Genomic DNA, 15807 nt, shown 5'->3' on the forward strand with positions numbered 1-15807 from the left:
CAGCTGGGACACAGGGATTTAATTCTGCTCCAGTTTGGGTGAAAGAGTATCAAAACAAAAAAAACAAAACTCACACAGGAAGATAACCATTTTACACAGTGGAGTTTGAAACACTACAGCCAGATCCACTACAGACCTTATTGGTAACAACTCATGTCAACCCAAAATATCATCCATAGGAAACGCAAACTTATCACTGATGGCTAAAAACAAAAGCAGAGCTCAAAATAGCAGCATTTCAGATGAAGCAAATATGTCAGCTGGACTATTCTCAACTGTCAAAACTGAGCTGTAATCACAGATCTCTCCTGAGGAATATTTGATATTTGACCAGTGTTAAAAATAAAACTGGGATATCTTAGAAGAGATGGCTCTAATAAAGAATGTAGGGAAATAAGTAATGTATACAGTAAGATCCAGCCACTGGTTCCTCTTGTCTAGACCCCAACTACTGGCAAAAGACGGGACAAAATCCATTTCTATAACAACCTTGTCACTGCAAAATGCTGCACAGCTGACTGAGCCAGGAAAATTGACCATTTTTGTGACGTCTTTGTTTCAAAAGTACCAGTGCTTTGAGTTCTTACCCAGCCAAAGCTTTGCCTCCCAGGATGGTGTTGCCTGAGCAAGAACTTCACATTTGGGCAGGATTATTGCTCAGTTTATACTGGAGACATCTCCCTTCACTGTCTTCCTTCCTCATCCATCACCTATATCTACCCTGCAACCAACATAAAAGGGCCCAAGGCATTTCACTTTACATACTGTTGTCTCCAGTGAAGTCACACAGATAAATGAGTAACACAAGACCATGAGCATCTCAATTCCCTACAAACTCTGGCTGCAGGGAAGAGAACGGACAGAGACTGTGGTAGGGAATACCTCTCCCTCCTCATCTCTAGGAAGAAATTTCTGACCTGCACAAATCACTAAGCTGCCAGAGATGGGAAGACAGCCTAGAAACATCTTTCTTACTCTGCACTGAAACAGCTTTGCTCACGGCGTTGGCTGGCCGATTGTGCTGTGTTATATTTCAGCAGGGGAATTACACAGCAAGCACCTCACAGTGCAATTACAGGGAAAACACCTGACAGTACACTGTACAGCAGGCTTGATGGAGACAAAATAACGTACCTATTTGCAAAAGACTGAATTAGCTCCTTAACCATTTCATGAACTCACTGTGAAGCTGAAAGCCTCACAGTGCAGTGCCCAGGTCTGTCATTCTGCAAAGACAATGGAAATCTCCCAGAGGTGCTCAAGCCAACAGTGGCATACACAGCTGAACATCAGGGAATCAACACAAAGGCAATCCCACACGACAGCTTCTGTGAGCAATGCCCTGTGCACTTCCAGAACACAGGCATCACTGCCAAGACTCCTGAGTGCACCACAGCTATGGTGAAGTCTTGAAAAGCTTTAATTTACCTTTTTCTGTTTTCCCACTTTCTAGACAATATCACCTGAATGCAGCCCATTTAAGTGCCCAAAACCCAACTGCAACACAGCAGCCCTGTCACTGCATGGCAACACGCTGTTCACTATTCAGCTCAGGCCCTTCCCCAGCATTATGCTGACGCTGATTTGACATATCCACTTCCACATCTAAATATCTCAGAGACACCAAGTACCCCTACAGCATAGCAAGTCCCCTTTAAAAGACAGTCACAAATCATTGTCTGGCTGCAGTGAGACCTGCTTTTTTCTCCAGGCAAGGCTAAACTCACCTAAAAAATTGGAAGCATGTCACAAGAGAGAGCTAAGGAGCACCTGTCATACAAGGGGGAGTGGTGGAGTTATTTCTGCTTTTAGATATGTAAGTTCTTGTATGAGGAGGAATGTAAAGGGGAATCATTCAGTACTGACTCATCTCTCTTTGAGGAATCTTTATCTTGGGCATCCCACTCCAGCTGAGGTTTACAGCAGGCCTTTTCTGGCTTGCAGCAATTATTTTGCTTTGCTTTCTCTCACTTACCAAATCGTATATAGCACCACTGGGGAGAAACCCTACATCTGAAACCATTACAGAAAGCAATGGCAGACAAGCAGAATTGCAAAAGGCAACACTTTGTTAGCATGTAGATTTGCAGGAAAATACATCTTGACCTGGGAAGCAACCAGTACCCAAGCAGCTTAAATCCATGGCTGAGGGCAAGCGTGGTTCAAGGCCAGTGGCCAAAGACCCCGCTACATGTGGTCCCCAATGGCCACAGGCGCTGTGCTGGGTCCCTGACAAGTGGATGGTTTCTCTGATGCTGGCTCATGGTGGTTCAGGCTCTGCAGCCTCCCCCAGTCTTCAAAGGACGCTGCAATGCATCCTGCTGATGCAGAGTCTGTCTTGGTATTGCAATGGCAAACAGTATTTCATACTAGTAACAGCAGTACTGCAACCAGCTATTATTCCATCTTTTTTCCAGTTGCACGAGAGTACAACTGCTGACCCTATCACATCAGAGAGAGCTAACATGAAATGTCTGTTCTTGTTCAGATAAGACTGATCTCTCAAGGTTTTTGGACAACAGAATAATGTATTTCCCTAGATATTAGAGACTAGAAGAGATTTATTAAGGGAATTATTCTCTATATTCTGTGCAGTCCATTAAGAGATGAGGTTTTCCCTGATTCATCAAGGAGCTCATTGCAGGCCGTGTGATTGCACTAATGTAATACTCAAGTTCCCTTTGCAGCTTCTCATCCTGTTAATTTTACACTACTCATTCTCCAAGTACAAGCACAGTGTTGGGTTAATGTCCCAGGTTTAATTCAGGTATGAAAACTACTAAAATTCCATAGGACAAAACCAGGGACAAAATTAGACCCTTTATTCCTACCTGTGGTACTAGGTAGCAGCAGCTTGTTACCCAAACCTTACTTCAGGCTTCTTGATTTCAAAACACAGAGCAAAATCCAGCCAAAGCAACTGCACCCTCCCTGCAAGCCCCAGATTTTCACATCCCATTCAAAGCATCACAGCAGTGAATATATCCCCTCCACATTATGAATATCATCAGATTAGAACAGGTGGGGGAAATGAACAGAGGGGATGGTCCCAGATCTTCCTTCCAGGGAATCAACAGAAACAAATCAAGAGCTCTGGACTCAGCATGGTATTGTATGTAGCTCACAACACCACAGAGGTAGAAGAACAGCCCTCCCACCTCCACACTGCAGCTCTCCATCACAGGAGCCAAAGGGGAATTGCCCTTGGCCATGTCAGTCTGATGATGCAGTGGAACACTTCAGACCTCATTTCAGAGTACAGGGAGGCACAAACATGGTAGCTGCTTCCCCTTCATCCCTTGATGAGTTTCTGGATGTATTGTCCTAGCCAGCAACCACTGGTTTCAGCAGCATTTTTGTATGGAAGAAGCATCTCAGAATCATATCTCAGCAGCTACAGAAGAGATTTTGAAGCTATGACCTGTGCTTTTGCCTTTTCCTCCCAAATTTAGCTCCTTTCCAGCTAAATACTGGTGACACTGCAGTGGCCTTGAATCAAAAATGCAGCCAGAGCTCAGGAAGCACTACAAAAGCATTTGTTCCAATATTTATTCAGAGGTTTTTCATGCTACACCTACCACGGACTTTAGTTTACTGAGAACATAGTGCACTGGGGAAGGGCAAACCACACAGAGTATATGCTGCTGCCAAGCAAAATGTCATTAAGGTTTTAGCAATGCAACAGAAATTGAGTTTACATTAAAGCTTCTTTTGTATAAACCATATCACAGAGTGAAACACAGTGACAGAGCTGAGTAATGAGTTGAAGCAGAGCAATCAAGGTGGAACTACTGAGCAACAGGGAAAAGGATCCATTTCAAGCTGATATTTAAGATGAGGATAGAGAGCTTAATTTGAACTACAGAAGAGGTGATACAGTCACCATTATACGTGCATTTAATACTATGTAGGATGCAGTACCTGCCACCTGCAGTTGCACAGAAAACACCCCAAGGTCCAATTCCACTATAAAGACCATCACAACCTGGAAGCTGAAGTTGTTCTTAATATAGGCTAACATGTAACCTCTAAATAGCCAAGAGCCTCTTCTAAGTCTGGAACTTCAAGTATCTCTCTTGTGCTACCCAGAACAGAAACTTACAATTTGAAGTTTACCATTATCTCATTTCAAGCTTCTCCTCCCTGTAAGGATTCATGCCTCCTGAAGCCCTGCCTATCCCCAGATGTGGTAGAGAAACATCCATGCTATGGCACTGTTGGTCTAACACCCAAGTGATCAAGGCTTATGTCCCCCCAGCACTGCTCCGTACAGAAACACAGCACTCTTACATGTTATTTCTAAGCAAGACAAAATAACCAGAGCATGGTAGGTTCGTAAGTACCGCTCACTTCTGGTACTACGAACCCTAAAGTGTATTTTGCACTAATATTCATCATAGTCACTGGGGAGCAAGTTCAAAGCACGGTCCATTCATGCGAAATGGATGCAAATGGTTTTAGGGATGACCTAGAGTTCACTGGAGACTATACACATTCATTCAGTGTTCTCTGTGCTCTAACCAGTTCATAAACTAAATCGGATTAGACACATCAGTCCTGAGGTGCTTAAAAGGCTGCCCACTGCTGTAAACCCCACCACTTTAGAGATCCTTGCTGAGCACTCTTCACACAGACAGATGGGGACCATATAACAGCATTAGAGCATTTTGAGGCCCTGAGACAGGGGCATCAGGATCTCTTAGCCTAGACTGAATTGCTGTTTCCTCCTTGAATGAGCAATTTTTATTTCTTCGTTTTAACAATACTGCACAGACAGAATTTTTCAGAACTTGTAAAAAGCCTAAGAGTGGCTTCGTGGAGGAAAGCAATGGAAAAACTATATAAAGATTTCAGCGCACTGCTAAGTAGAGCAGCGTAATAGGTTTATCAATATATAAAACACCCCCCTCCCCCCCAAAATATACAGATCAGACATACCCATAGAAGTACTGAATGTTTAAGGTAAGGGAAGAGAGATTCAAAGAGGATGTATTTTTCTGGCAGCCCTCCATACGTGCATATAAACCTCCCGTAACCAGCACACTGATATTTAAACTAATTAGCACCAGGAAAGCCACAGGACTATGCTTTTCTATCAGCCTATTCACACTGACAGAAGAACTAAAAAATGACTATGATTACATACAGCTCACGTATCAGAATGCAGCAGTCCACGATCCCTGCCACACCCCCTTCCTTCCCTAAGTAGCAAGGCAAGAGAAACATGGTGCAGGACACATTTCAAATAGGAAAAAAAAAATAACCCCACTTAAACAAAATGCTCACTCAGCATTATGCTAGAAGATAAAAATAGAAAGCAGGAGAGCTGGTACTGAATATCAAGCAGCATTCCCTATTCATTGCACCACAGTGTGAGCAAGAGAGAACCCCAATCAACTTTCCCTTCACTCTGTGCTCTTAGAGGCTGCACGTTGTTTGAATTTCCTATTCCTCATAAACACGCCAGAGGGGAATTAGCTTTGGGGAGCTGTAGACTCATACATCCACCATCATTGCAATGGCAGCCCCCCACCAGCCTCTGAAAATAGCTCATGGCTTCGAGAGGAGAAAGGACAGGCTGGCTTGGTGGCTTTGCTGTGAATACTGAACACCTCTGCGCAGCAGGCTTGCCTATTATTGGTATAGAGGATGTCAAAGAACCTGGCTCTCATGCAAAGTTTCCATTCTAACTAATTAGTGGCTTCCTTCAGCATATAAATTTGGGCTTTAGTCCCTTGTACAGGAGTATACAGGACAGGAAGAGGGAAAAGGAGCAGAAAACATCAATGTCTGCAGTCAACTTTGCTAAGTTAAAGGCTAACAATTAAATCTCTAGTGACAGATGAGACAGAGCAAACCAACAAACACATGCCTCCACACACAGAAAGGACAGTTCGATTTTAGGATGGGCTCAATCTCCTTCTGCAGTATGTCCTCACAGCATCTGTCTACAGAAAGAGCTGAAATGTCTTACAGCTAACTACAAGCAACAAGTCCCTTCACAAATAGCAGCAGAGTCCATCGATTTGGGTGAGAACAAAGCCAGTCCAGGATGGGACTGTCATCCAGACCATAAAACATCTCCCAGAATTATTGTGGGGCTGGAGAAAGTATCTCATTTCTCCCCTTGTCCATTGTCCCCAGGGATCAGCCATGTCACAGCTGGCAGGACATGCCCAAGGGTAAATCACAGAGGCATGACAGATGCCGAGGGCCCCATCAGAGCTAGGGCAGTCTTTCAGGTTACTCCTTGGCATTTCAGCTGTCTGCTGCAGCACAGCCTGCAGTTTGGGGCACCGTGAGGTCCCATGCAAGTTGGTCTTGATTGTGCCAAACTGCTCCCATAAAAGCAAAGACTCTAAGTGACCCAAGTGCTAAAACAAAATGCTTTGCACATAAACTGTTTCTATTCAGAGTTTTTACCGAAAGCTTTTAAAAGTCAACTCAGTTTGACCATACTTACTTTTTTCCTGCTTCTTGAAATTAGGAGAGAAATAAAAAAAATATTGCATGGCTCTACATGTACCACTCTCTAGTGCTTCAGTTTTCTTATTCACATCTATGAAGTGGGAACAATAAACCTTACCTACTCTATGGAAAATTTCCAAAGCTTGTGCCCAGATTTACAGACACTCACTTGCTAGAACAGCTTAGGTATGACTGACAGGAGAACCATGAGCAGTAAGAAAAAACACAGGTTTGTGCACACACACATATGCACTCCTGGTATGAAGAGATGGAATACAGGATGAAACACTTGACCTTCTGTCCTTTCCTGCTACCACCACTTACATCTACAACTGCATTTTGCCGTGTCTGCTGTCTGGACAAATGGATTAAGATGCAGCCAGCTGCAAAATGATGAACACTGTTACCAGATGTGACAAACAGTAGTGACAAACAGTGGTCTTGACAATGGGGATTCTTCCTTGGGCTTAGTACCAGCTTCTCAGCCCAGACTTCTGGGTTAGCAGACAGTTAAGAGATGCCATTTCCAAGTCACACATACAACTCTACCACCCCCACCACACCCCAAAAAAAAAAAAAAAAAAAAGGAAGGGAACGGGAGAGTAATGTTTTTCAGAAAATGTGCACATTATGCAGAGCAAAGAACACCCTCCAAGGCAGCTGCTCATCAACAGGTCCATATTTTTGCATGACATGTAGCAATACCAATGCTCTTTCTGCACAACCACCCACATCTCTCCAAGAGATGGTAGCAATAGTACCAATGCTGCTAAGACAAGCCCAATGCTTTGTCAATCTCCTCTTGCCCTCTGTCCACCTCACACGTTCCCATTCAAGATGGAAATCAGGCATAGTTTCTACAGAAGCCTGACCTCTGGTTTGGAAGTATAAATCACTCCTTTCTGTGCTAGCTCTGCCACCTGACTGGTTGTCAGCTATCAATGAATGCACCTGACAAGAAATACCCGAGCCCTCAAATCTTGCCTCAAATTTATAAATCTTGCCAAAGAAGAAATTTCTTTCGGGCAAAGAGGTGATTTACAGACCTGTAGATCTTCACTCAGCTTACAGCAGAGGCAACAGATGAATTTTTCAGCACTGGTATTGTGAGCCACATTTATATATCCTACTTTTGCAGCGGTTAACACAGTACCTCTGATTTATAAACCCCAGCACAGGTTTCACACCTGCCCGTTCACCATAATTCAGGCTGAGCAACAAGCTACCTAGTGGCAGCACTGAACAAGTCTCTGAGGGCATCTTGATCAGCACCCAAAACCAGTTCTCTGTCCCAGTGATGCATGGGTCTTTGGCATGCCCGTGTCCAAGCTGAACATCACACACAGGTCTCTATGCTCATGAAAAGCTCATTTCCCTTTCCAGTTCCACATCCTTCCTATATATCACCACTGGAGAAGAAAAGTTTCTTAACTAAACTTTCTCAACCTTCAGCAGTATTTTTGGTTTGCTGAAGTTTCAATTCTCTGCTGCTGTGGTAAGCGGTGCTCTGATGTCAGGCTCTATTTGCAATCAGAAGCAGGTCTGGTTTTACTGAGACAACTCAGGACACAGACCATCTTGTTCCTCATGCATTCTGTAGCAATACTGTGTCAAAACAGAGTAGGATCTTGGTTTCCAAGCATGACCTGAAGGACAGCTATGAAGGCTGCAAAACATATGGGTCCTCTTAAGAGATTAAGAAACTGTTTGATTAATTAAGGTAGACCAAACATATCAATGCACTGGTCAGCACCAGATTCTGAATATATGAGTAACACACCTGATGATACTCTGAGGTAGGGCTTGCATACTGTACAACAGGATATTTCATTGCTGTAACAACAACTCTGCAGTTGCCTGACTTTATTCTGGCCCCAAGGACAAACAGCTCTATTGGATTTGGAACATTTTATCTTGCTGGAGCTAGATGTTCAGCATGCCTATAACCAAAACAGCCTTCCTGTGTTGAAAGAAGCAGTTTATGTCTGGGAAGCAAGGTAGGATCTAAAGGGAAGAGAGAGAAAAGGAAGGGTTGAACTCCTTGCCTAACTATCCTCTGGCCTGTAACTCAGCCCACAAAAAATCAGGAGAGAAAACAGAAGTGATGCAAGGTGGCATTCCAGAAAGTCACAAGTGACAGAAACACCAGTGGGTCCATCCTTGGGTGTGTTTCCTGGAAGCCAACACCCCATGTAAGCAGGCTGGAGAAGTCACTCTCTCTTACTGCCAACTTACTGCTTCTGTGATGGAAAAAAAGACACAGAGGCCAGGTTCTCTCTGGAAATCACATTTCAGGAAGGCAGTTCATCAGATCAAAGGGAAAATGAATACAGTAAAGGACTGGTAAGGAAGGACAGTAACAAGGAGGGAAAGAGCCACAGAGACACAATTGCAGAAGGTCAGTTCCACCTCTTGATTCCAGCAGGGAAGTTCCTGGCTCCCAGATCATCCTTTGTTTGTCTACTCTAGAGGAACAAGGGCTAAACCTCTTCTGCCCTATTCAGAGAAAACTCTCCTTGCATCACATTAGTTGCCAGCTAGCAAATTTATCGGGTTTTGGACAATCCAGAGTCTTACATGCTGAGTACCAGTGAAACCAGACTTGCAAATAATACAAATCCTAAACAAGACCATGGAATAACCAAGTTCTCCAACTTCAAACACACGGCACAGCATAGATGAAAAACAACCCCCCACCCAAGCAAGGAAACATAACAGAAAAATGGCACAATTTTTGCCATCTTTTCTGAATTTTTCCCAGAGAAAGACAGGGACATCCCAGGCCCACAACAGCTTTTACTTCCCCCACTAGAAGCATCATTCACAAAAAAACCCCAAAGTGGACTGTGCTTATATTTGCAAAACACTTTGGGAAAGAATCAGTAACATGAATTTGTCACCGACACAGTGCTGGTAGCAGTATCAAACCCAAAGAACATACAGTTAAAAAGGGAAGGGGAAAAAAAAAATCATCAAAATCATAGAGCAAATGTATAGGTGATCTGAAACATCACAGTTCCCTCCACTTGCAAGGAACACTCAATCAAAGAAATGGGAGGCCCAGTGCCTCCGTCAGACCATAAAGCCTCCGATATACATTGAAGGGAAACTAATCCGGAGGAAAAGGATAATGCACCTATTCTTTTACTGCGACAAAATAACTCTAATAACAAAAAAATCCCCATCTGTAGCTGAAGGAACCACAGATTCAGAAAGCTGTTAGTAAAACATATTGTTAGTTTCCGAGGCTAAACACGCGTCAGGTAAATACTACCCCTGAAGCAGGCAGAGGCATATTTCAAACAACACCTTACCCTACTGATTTGCAGCTTCTCAGCTCCAGGCTTGAAGAGGTTCCATCGACGTCCACCGTTCCTGCAGTTCCCGCGCACCTTCAGAGTCTTTGAAGCCTGTTCGTTCTCAGCTGCCAGGATAAAATCCACAGGAAAAAAAAGGAATGACAAAAGATAAATGCTGTGCTTTAGCTCAGGCTGGGGGCGGAGGCTGTTCTTTTAAATGAAAGAAACAAAATTGTTTGCAAGAGACTCATTCAACCTCTTCTTTAGAAAAAGAGAGCAGAGAGTATATTTAGGTGCTTTATTCAGTGCTCTTGGGATACAAGAAAAATAGTGCAGCTTGGATACTACAAAAATGCAGGCACAAACTAATTGCTGAGAGCCAAATTCAGAGGTGGTGTAAGCAGGTAGGGTTAGACAGGCTGGGTGTGAAGCCAGAATGCTCTCCCAGGAGCACCAGGCAGCACAAGAGCCTCATCTGCATGCACCAGTATTAAAAGTGCAATAGCTCCTTGGGTCATAACTGCTAACAGCACTTCTGCAGTTTGGACCTGCAGAAATCCCAGCTTTATAGTCGCTGTAGTCCATATGATGCAGTGCCTTGAAAAAGAAACAGCTCCTCGATTTGATGCAGAAAACAAAAATGGAAAAGTCCATAAAAGCTGTTTGTCAAAGAAACTGGGCTACTTCTCACCCCAAGCATTTCAGGCCAATCCCTCACAGATGCAATTCCGATCTTGCTTTCAGCAAGCTATACCATTTACACCAAATCTCAGCCTGGCCTTACAGATGGTACATACCCAAGCACAAAACAGCTTGTAAAGAAGAGGCAAATTGTGGAGGAGGGCTAGCAACTCACCTTTCAAAATCAAGCTCTCATTTTCTAATCAACCCAAATTTTCAGCTCCCCATCCTATCCCTCTCTTTTTGGGGTGAAGCTGCCGTTCTGTGTGAGATGGGAGTTTTTCACTCCCACATTTGGCAAGGTTAGATTTTAATCCCTTCCTCCATCAGACTCTTCACATCCCCTAGCCTGGAGTGACAGCCACTGGGAGGAAGGAAGCAGAGCAGAGGACCGCTCATGCCCCACAGCAGCTGCCAGCACAGGCTCCTGTCAGCAGGTGCATGTGGTCTGGGCAGCACACAGATATGTGCCTGTGTACGTATACACACACCCACGGGGATTTCCATCCCCTGGAGGCTTGTCATCCCATTCATGGAGAAAGGCATCTACAGAAAACAGCCAAATTCTGAAGTTCTTCCCTGAAAGATGCACAATGCTAACTTTATTTTGCCTGATGCACCCCTAACCTAGGCAGAGGTTTCTGACTGTGTTAGTCCTGAGCAGTTTGAAACCAGATAACAAAGAGGAAATGGTCCCAGGCTTTGGGGGAAGTGGTGATCCACACCCCCAACTCCTGGGATTCAGGTGACCTTTACCTTACAGGGGCACAACACACACACACACTACATGCCCCCTACCCCCAAATCAAATAGGTGGGGACTCTGCTCTGCCCAGGACAGCAGCACAGAGTGCAGCAGAGCTGGGACCCTGCTGCAGCCCCAGCATGGCTCAGTGGGCAACAATCCTGATTTTCTTCCAGCGTTGCTGGGAGAGAGATTGCACTGAGACCTATTTCCTAAACGCGATGCTGACGCAGGCAGCCTGCTGTTATTTTTAGCAACACGCGTTTCACTTTCTAGACTCGCAGAAAATCAAGCTGCAGTGCGAGTACTGATTATAGCAAGAGGCTGCTACCAGGCTCCAGAGGCAATGTGCCGATATAGTAGCACTCAGGAGCAACGTGCAAACGCTGTAATGCTCACATTGCGAGATGCATGTGCTACTCCCCGTGCGCTAGAAACATGTGCACCCTGACAGAAGAGCCATCAATTAAAGAGGCAGCCACTTTGCCTTTGCCTTCCTAGTTCTTCTTAACCCTCATGTGCTGCCACTATCCATTAATTGCTCAGATCCCCCATGTGCTCCCGAGCAATGCCAGCACAGTCTGGCAGCACTCCCATACTTGCTCATTGCTAAACCACAGGATTCTTGGTGTTAGCAGTATCCCTTCAGGAAATAATTTCCTTACTCTAATTATCAATCTTTTTAATTAGATGTTCAAAAAATTATGTCACCTATTCAACTATCAGCCTATTTACCTGCCAACAGAAAATCCTTCCAGAAAATACATTCTGTAGTGCTTTCTCTAGCATCATTTTGAGCAGGACAAAGGCAGAAGATAGCTCATCACAGTCTTTGGCTCACAAGATTCTCTTCCTTATAGGGAGAGTACCCAAGCATAGGAGAAAAAAGAACACTCACTTCTTGCTGTGTTTCCAAACAAACATCAGACTTGAGTTGTGATCTCAGTATCCATCACCACTTGCCACCTCTAAATGGCAAGTGCTCACAACAGAGGCTGCTAAGAGGACAGAAAGCCAAGAGGAAACTACCAAATGAAAACTCACACAGAAGTTGCTGAACAGCTTTTACACTTATGTGCCTATCTGTTCATCTTCTCATAACCAAATTATAGTGACTGTGTTCAGACAGAAAACAGCCTTATCTCATAAATACAACTGTATACAAAAAGATTGTATTAGCTAGCAAGAAACTCCTTAGCATGTGGCTACCAGAGCTCCCTCACCTGGCTCCAGGACTGTAACAAGCATGGATACAAACCACATTGCTGACTTTTCAACCCATTACTGCCTTTGGCTTGCTCCACAGGATGGGTGAGACCAAAAAACAAACCTGGGAGAAAAACACTGCAAATCTACTCACCACGTCTTCTGAGCAAGTGCTGCATGCGCTCTCCCACCTGGTCCAGCCCCATCGGGGTGCTCTGGGAGAGGGGTTCAGAGCGGCATCTCTCCACAAGGACTTTGAAGGGGGGTGCTTGTGGGGATGGTTGAGAAGGATGAGACATCGGCTGGCAAGGAAAGGGTCACAGAAGAAATCAATATGTGTCAAACCTCAGACAAAGCAGTCAAAGAACATACCTCAAATTTAAAAGTCAGTGCAACACACATTAGACTTCCTCACTGCAATGTGCACCCACTTCATTTTTTTTTGACTGCAAGATAAAGACTTGCTGGCTCTGGTGTTGGAGTGCCCCAACTCATACCTTGAACACAGCTCACAGTGTTTAAGTCCAACAGCTTTCAGGAGCACTTAGCCTCTGAGGCACTTCTGAGAGTCACATGTGCTAAAGATGTCTGCTTTCTGTACAGCATTTTGTCTACTCTCACATTACCGAGTCCCAACAGGAGCACGTATCAGGGAGTGAATTAGCTGGTGCCAAGGACCCAATATGAGCTAAAACATTTCAGTTGACTTCTCAATGTGCCGTAAGGGCTGGCTGCTTTCTAAGGGACAGCAAGTCAGCAGCCAAAGAGATAACCTGGTCGGCAGAATGGGCCCTTACCCACCAGCCCCATGCCACAGCGCCCAAGCAAGGGATCAGGCCAGGTCTGGAGATGGTGGCCAGGGTCAGCTAGACTTCAGATCATTAGGCACATTGATGGTGATGAAGCAGGTCCAAGGTAAAGCAGCTGAGTCAGTTCACAGATCAGAGGCAGGCCCAGTGAGGGTAATTAGGGTCAGACAAAGCCCCATAATCCTTGGGCAGGTCCATGGTGGTGAGACAGCTCCAAGGTCAAGCCAGAAACTCAGGCCTCACGTTGGTGTCTAGCCCAGCAGGGCCCAGGGCCAAGCAAAGGCACAGCTGCAACTGAGCTGGGGACCAGCATTCCTCCCGCATTGCTTAAGAAAAGAGTGAGCAGCCAGGGCAGAGCGAGCAGCCAGGGCAGAGCTTAAATGGGCTGCCAGGCCCAAGGGTATGGTGTGGAGGCCCCAGGTGAGACTGCTTAGGGTCATTAAGAGCAATTAGTGCATTCAAAGCACAGTGAGGGTGGACAACTGGGAGGTCTGCTTCAATAGGCACTCCTGAACTTAACTAGGACATGCACCCTTTGGTGGGCTACAGGAAGGAGGAGACTGCTAATTTCTGGATTCTTTTGCCAGGTTGCAGCTATCAGTTATCACTGGTCTCCGTGTACGGCCACAGTCAAAAGACATGTGAGTAGGAAGTAGAAAATGGAACAAGAAAATTTTTCAGAGAGATCTCCAGTGCTTGAAAGACATAGCCATGGAGTAAAGCAACAAGGTTGCAATGGTGAGGTTTAGGAGAACAGTCTGTTTATGCATGTGCTTATCCAACAGGCTAGTAATAGGAATCTGCCCATACTATTATAAAAATAGATGATAAAAGTTCTTAGAATAAAGATGGGATACCCATCAAGAACAATTCCTGCAAAACTCAACAGTCTTCCTGATAATAAGATCCATGTAAAAGTGAATTAAATCAGTAACAGGATGTCATTTTCCTCATTCCCAAAAATCTTAACAAAACACTCCCTTCCAGGTATTTCCAGAGGTCATGTAAGGTCTTTTCCAGTGCCATAAACAGAAGTCTAGATGGTCTACAAAAAGGACAGGAGGTGAAAAAACATAACAGCATTGTTATTACTGCTCTGCTGCTGAAGTCATTGGGAGGGTACAGCGAGCATTCTGGGGAGAGAAAGTACTCTTCATGTGTTGATGGACTTGAATCACTTTGGTGGAATACATAACTGCAAAAGAACACATCAGACCCACAGGCTCTCCTCCTTCAAAAGCTGAGTCTTACATCACTGAACTGCTAAGCAAAGTCTAATACAAATGCACCAACCCTCCTGCAACCCAGCATCTGTAAAATCAAGTCTCTTTATAAGCACAGCTGCTTTTTCTGCAAGATACTTCCTAACCACTCTACATCTTCTCCTGGTGGGTTCTCGTGTGACTGGGGAGATGTATTTAGGTGCTTGCAGGTGGCCTGGCCTTGGTCCATACCAAACTCACCACAGACCATCACCTTTGCCATGCTTCAGCCCTTTGTGTTACCCTTATGAATTTTTGTAGGTCTCTTCCCAAAATAATAAATAGCTTATTGTAGGATATGAAACACAGCTAATATTCCCTGCAAATCAAACCAGGTCCAAAGTCCTGCTGCAGCTGCTAACAGGTTAGCTTGTAATCACGTTGCGCAGTATTTCTAATGCTTGCTCTTTATAGCATCACCATTTGGACCAGAAGAGATTCCCAAAGCACCCAGTACACACACACCCAGTCAGGCACAATGCACTGAACGGAGTTGTCTGCACCTTCCTCTGGACATCTGTTACAGGGGGCCCTGACAACACACCTCTCTAATACATGTAGCACCTACCACCACAGTTCAGGGGTTTGTTCAGTTGTTATAGTATGTCTCATCTCCAGGGAGAACACAAGTTACAGCCCTTGACAGGTTTCAGATGGTCCAAATGTAAGAACAGGGCAAACCATGGCACTTAAAAGAAAGCTGGGACTTTGTTCTCTGAAAATGCCCAGTTTTGTTTTAGCAAAACTAGAACAATTATTTTTCCTGAATGGTTCACAGAGGAAAGCAGAAATTATCACAACAGTTTCTCTGGAAGCTGACTGATAACAACTGCTAACACATCCTCTATATCAATAGCCTACAAAATATTACTTGAAACAATAAGACACTTGCAATTGATTGAAGCACCTGTAAAGTGGTCAAATACCCCAGCTATATCTTAACATTTGGTAACATTAATACAAAGAATGAATTAGGATTTATAGCTAACTGGAGAAGAACACTGGAGTGTCCCTCACTTCTGGATGACTCCAACTTTAATTATTCAGGAGGAAAAGATCCTGAAAGAGACAACTTGTACAGTGATATGTTACAGAATGGAATTTTCTTTTTTAAAAATATCACAATTCAAACTCCTACTTTTTATTTTATTTTCTGTGACATGTGACATCAAGGAAGTATTGTGTATAATCTTCAAAAAATGAGCAGAAAGATCAGTTTACAAATGCCAGGAGAGGAAAACAGAGGATGCTCCTCACCAGGAGACTTCTAGTCTCAATGAGAGACAGATTTGTCACACTTCCACAGCCCTGCTAATAAGTGAGTGCCTCATATCTGTC

At 44.3% G+C, this 15807-nt stretch overlaps 1 protein-coding gene across 5 annotated transcripts in view; it reads right to left on the reverse strand.

Annotated features, from left to right (window-relative positions):
- Positions 1-15807, reverse strand: part of ARHGEF9 (Cdc42 guanine nucleotide exchange factor 9) — a 191187-nt gene that overhangs the window by 168747 nt on the left and 6633 nt on the right. For 4 of the 5 annotated variants that reach the window (XM_074915590.1, XM_074915589.1, XM_074915591.1 and 1 more), the window contains exons 2-3: positions 12553-12700; positions 9783-9892 (exon numbers count right to left, since the gene is read on the reverse strand). In XM_074915590.1, the coding sequence (XP_074771691.1) occupies positions 9783-9892; positions 12553-12700 (258 nt within the window). Of the gene's footprint in view, positions 1-9782; positions 9893-10623; positions 10639-12552; positions 12701-15807 lie in introns of those variants that run through there. The other variant, XM_074915596.1, reaches the window with a different exon arrangement.

This window comes from Athene noctua, chromosome 11 (assembly GCF_965140245.1).
Source record: "Athene noctua chromosome 11, bAthNoc1.hap1.1, whole genome shotgun sequence".
In the NCBI taxonomy this organism is placed as follows: Eukaryota; Metazoa; Chordata; class Aves; order Strigiformes; family Strigidae; genus Athene; species Athene noctua.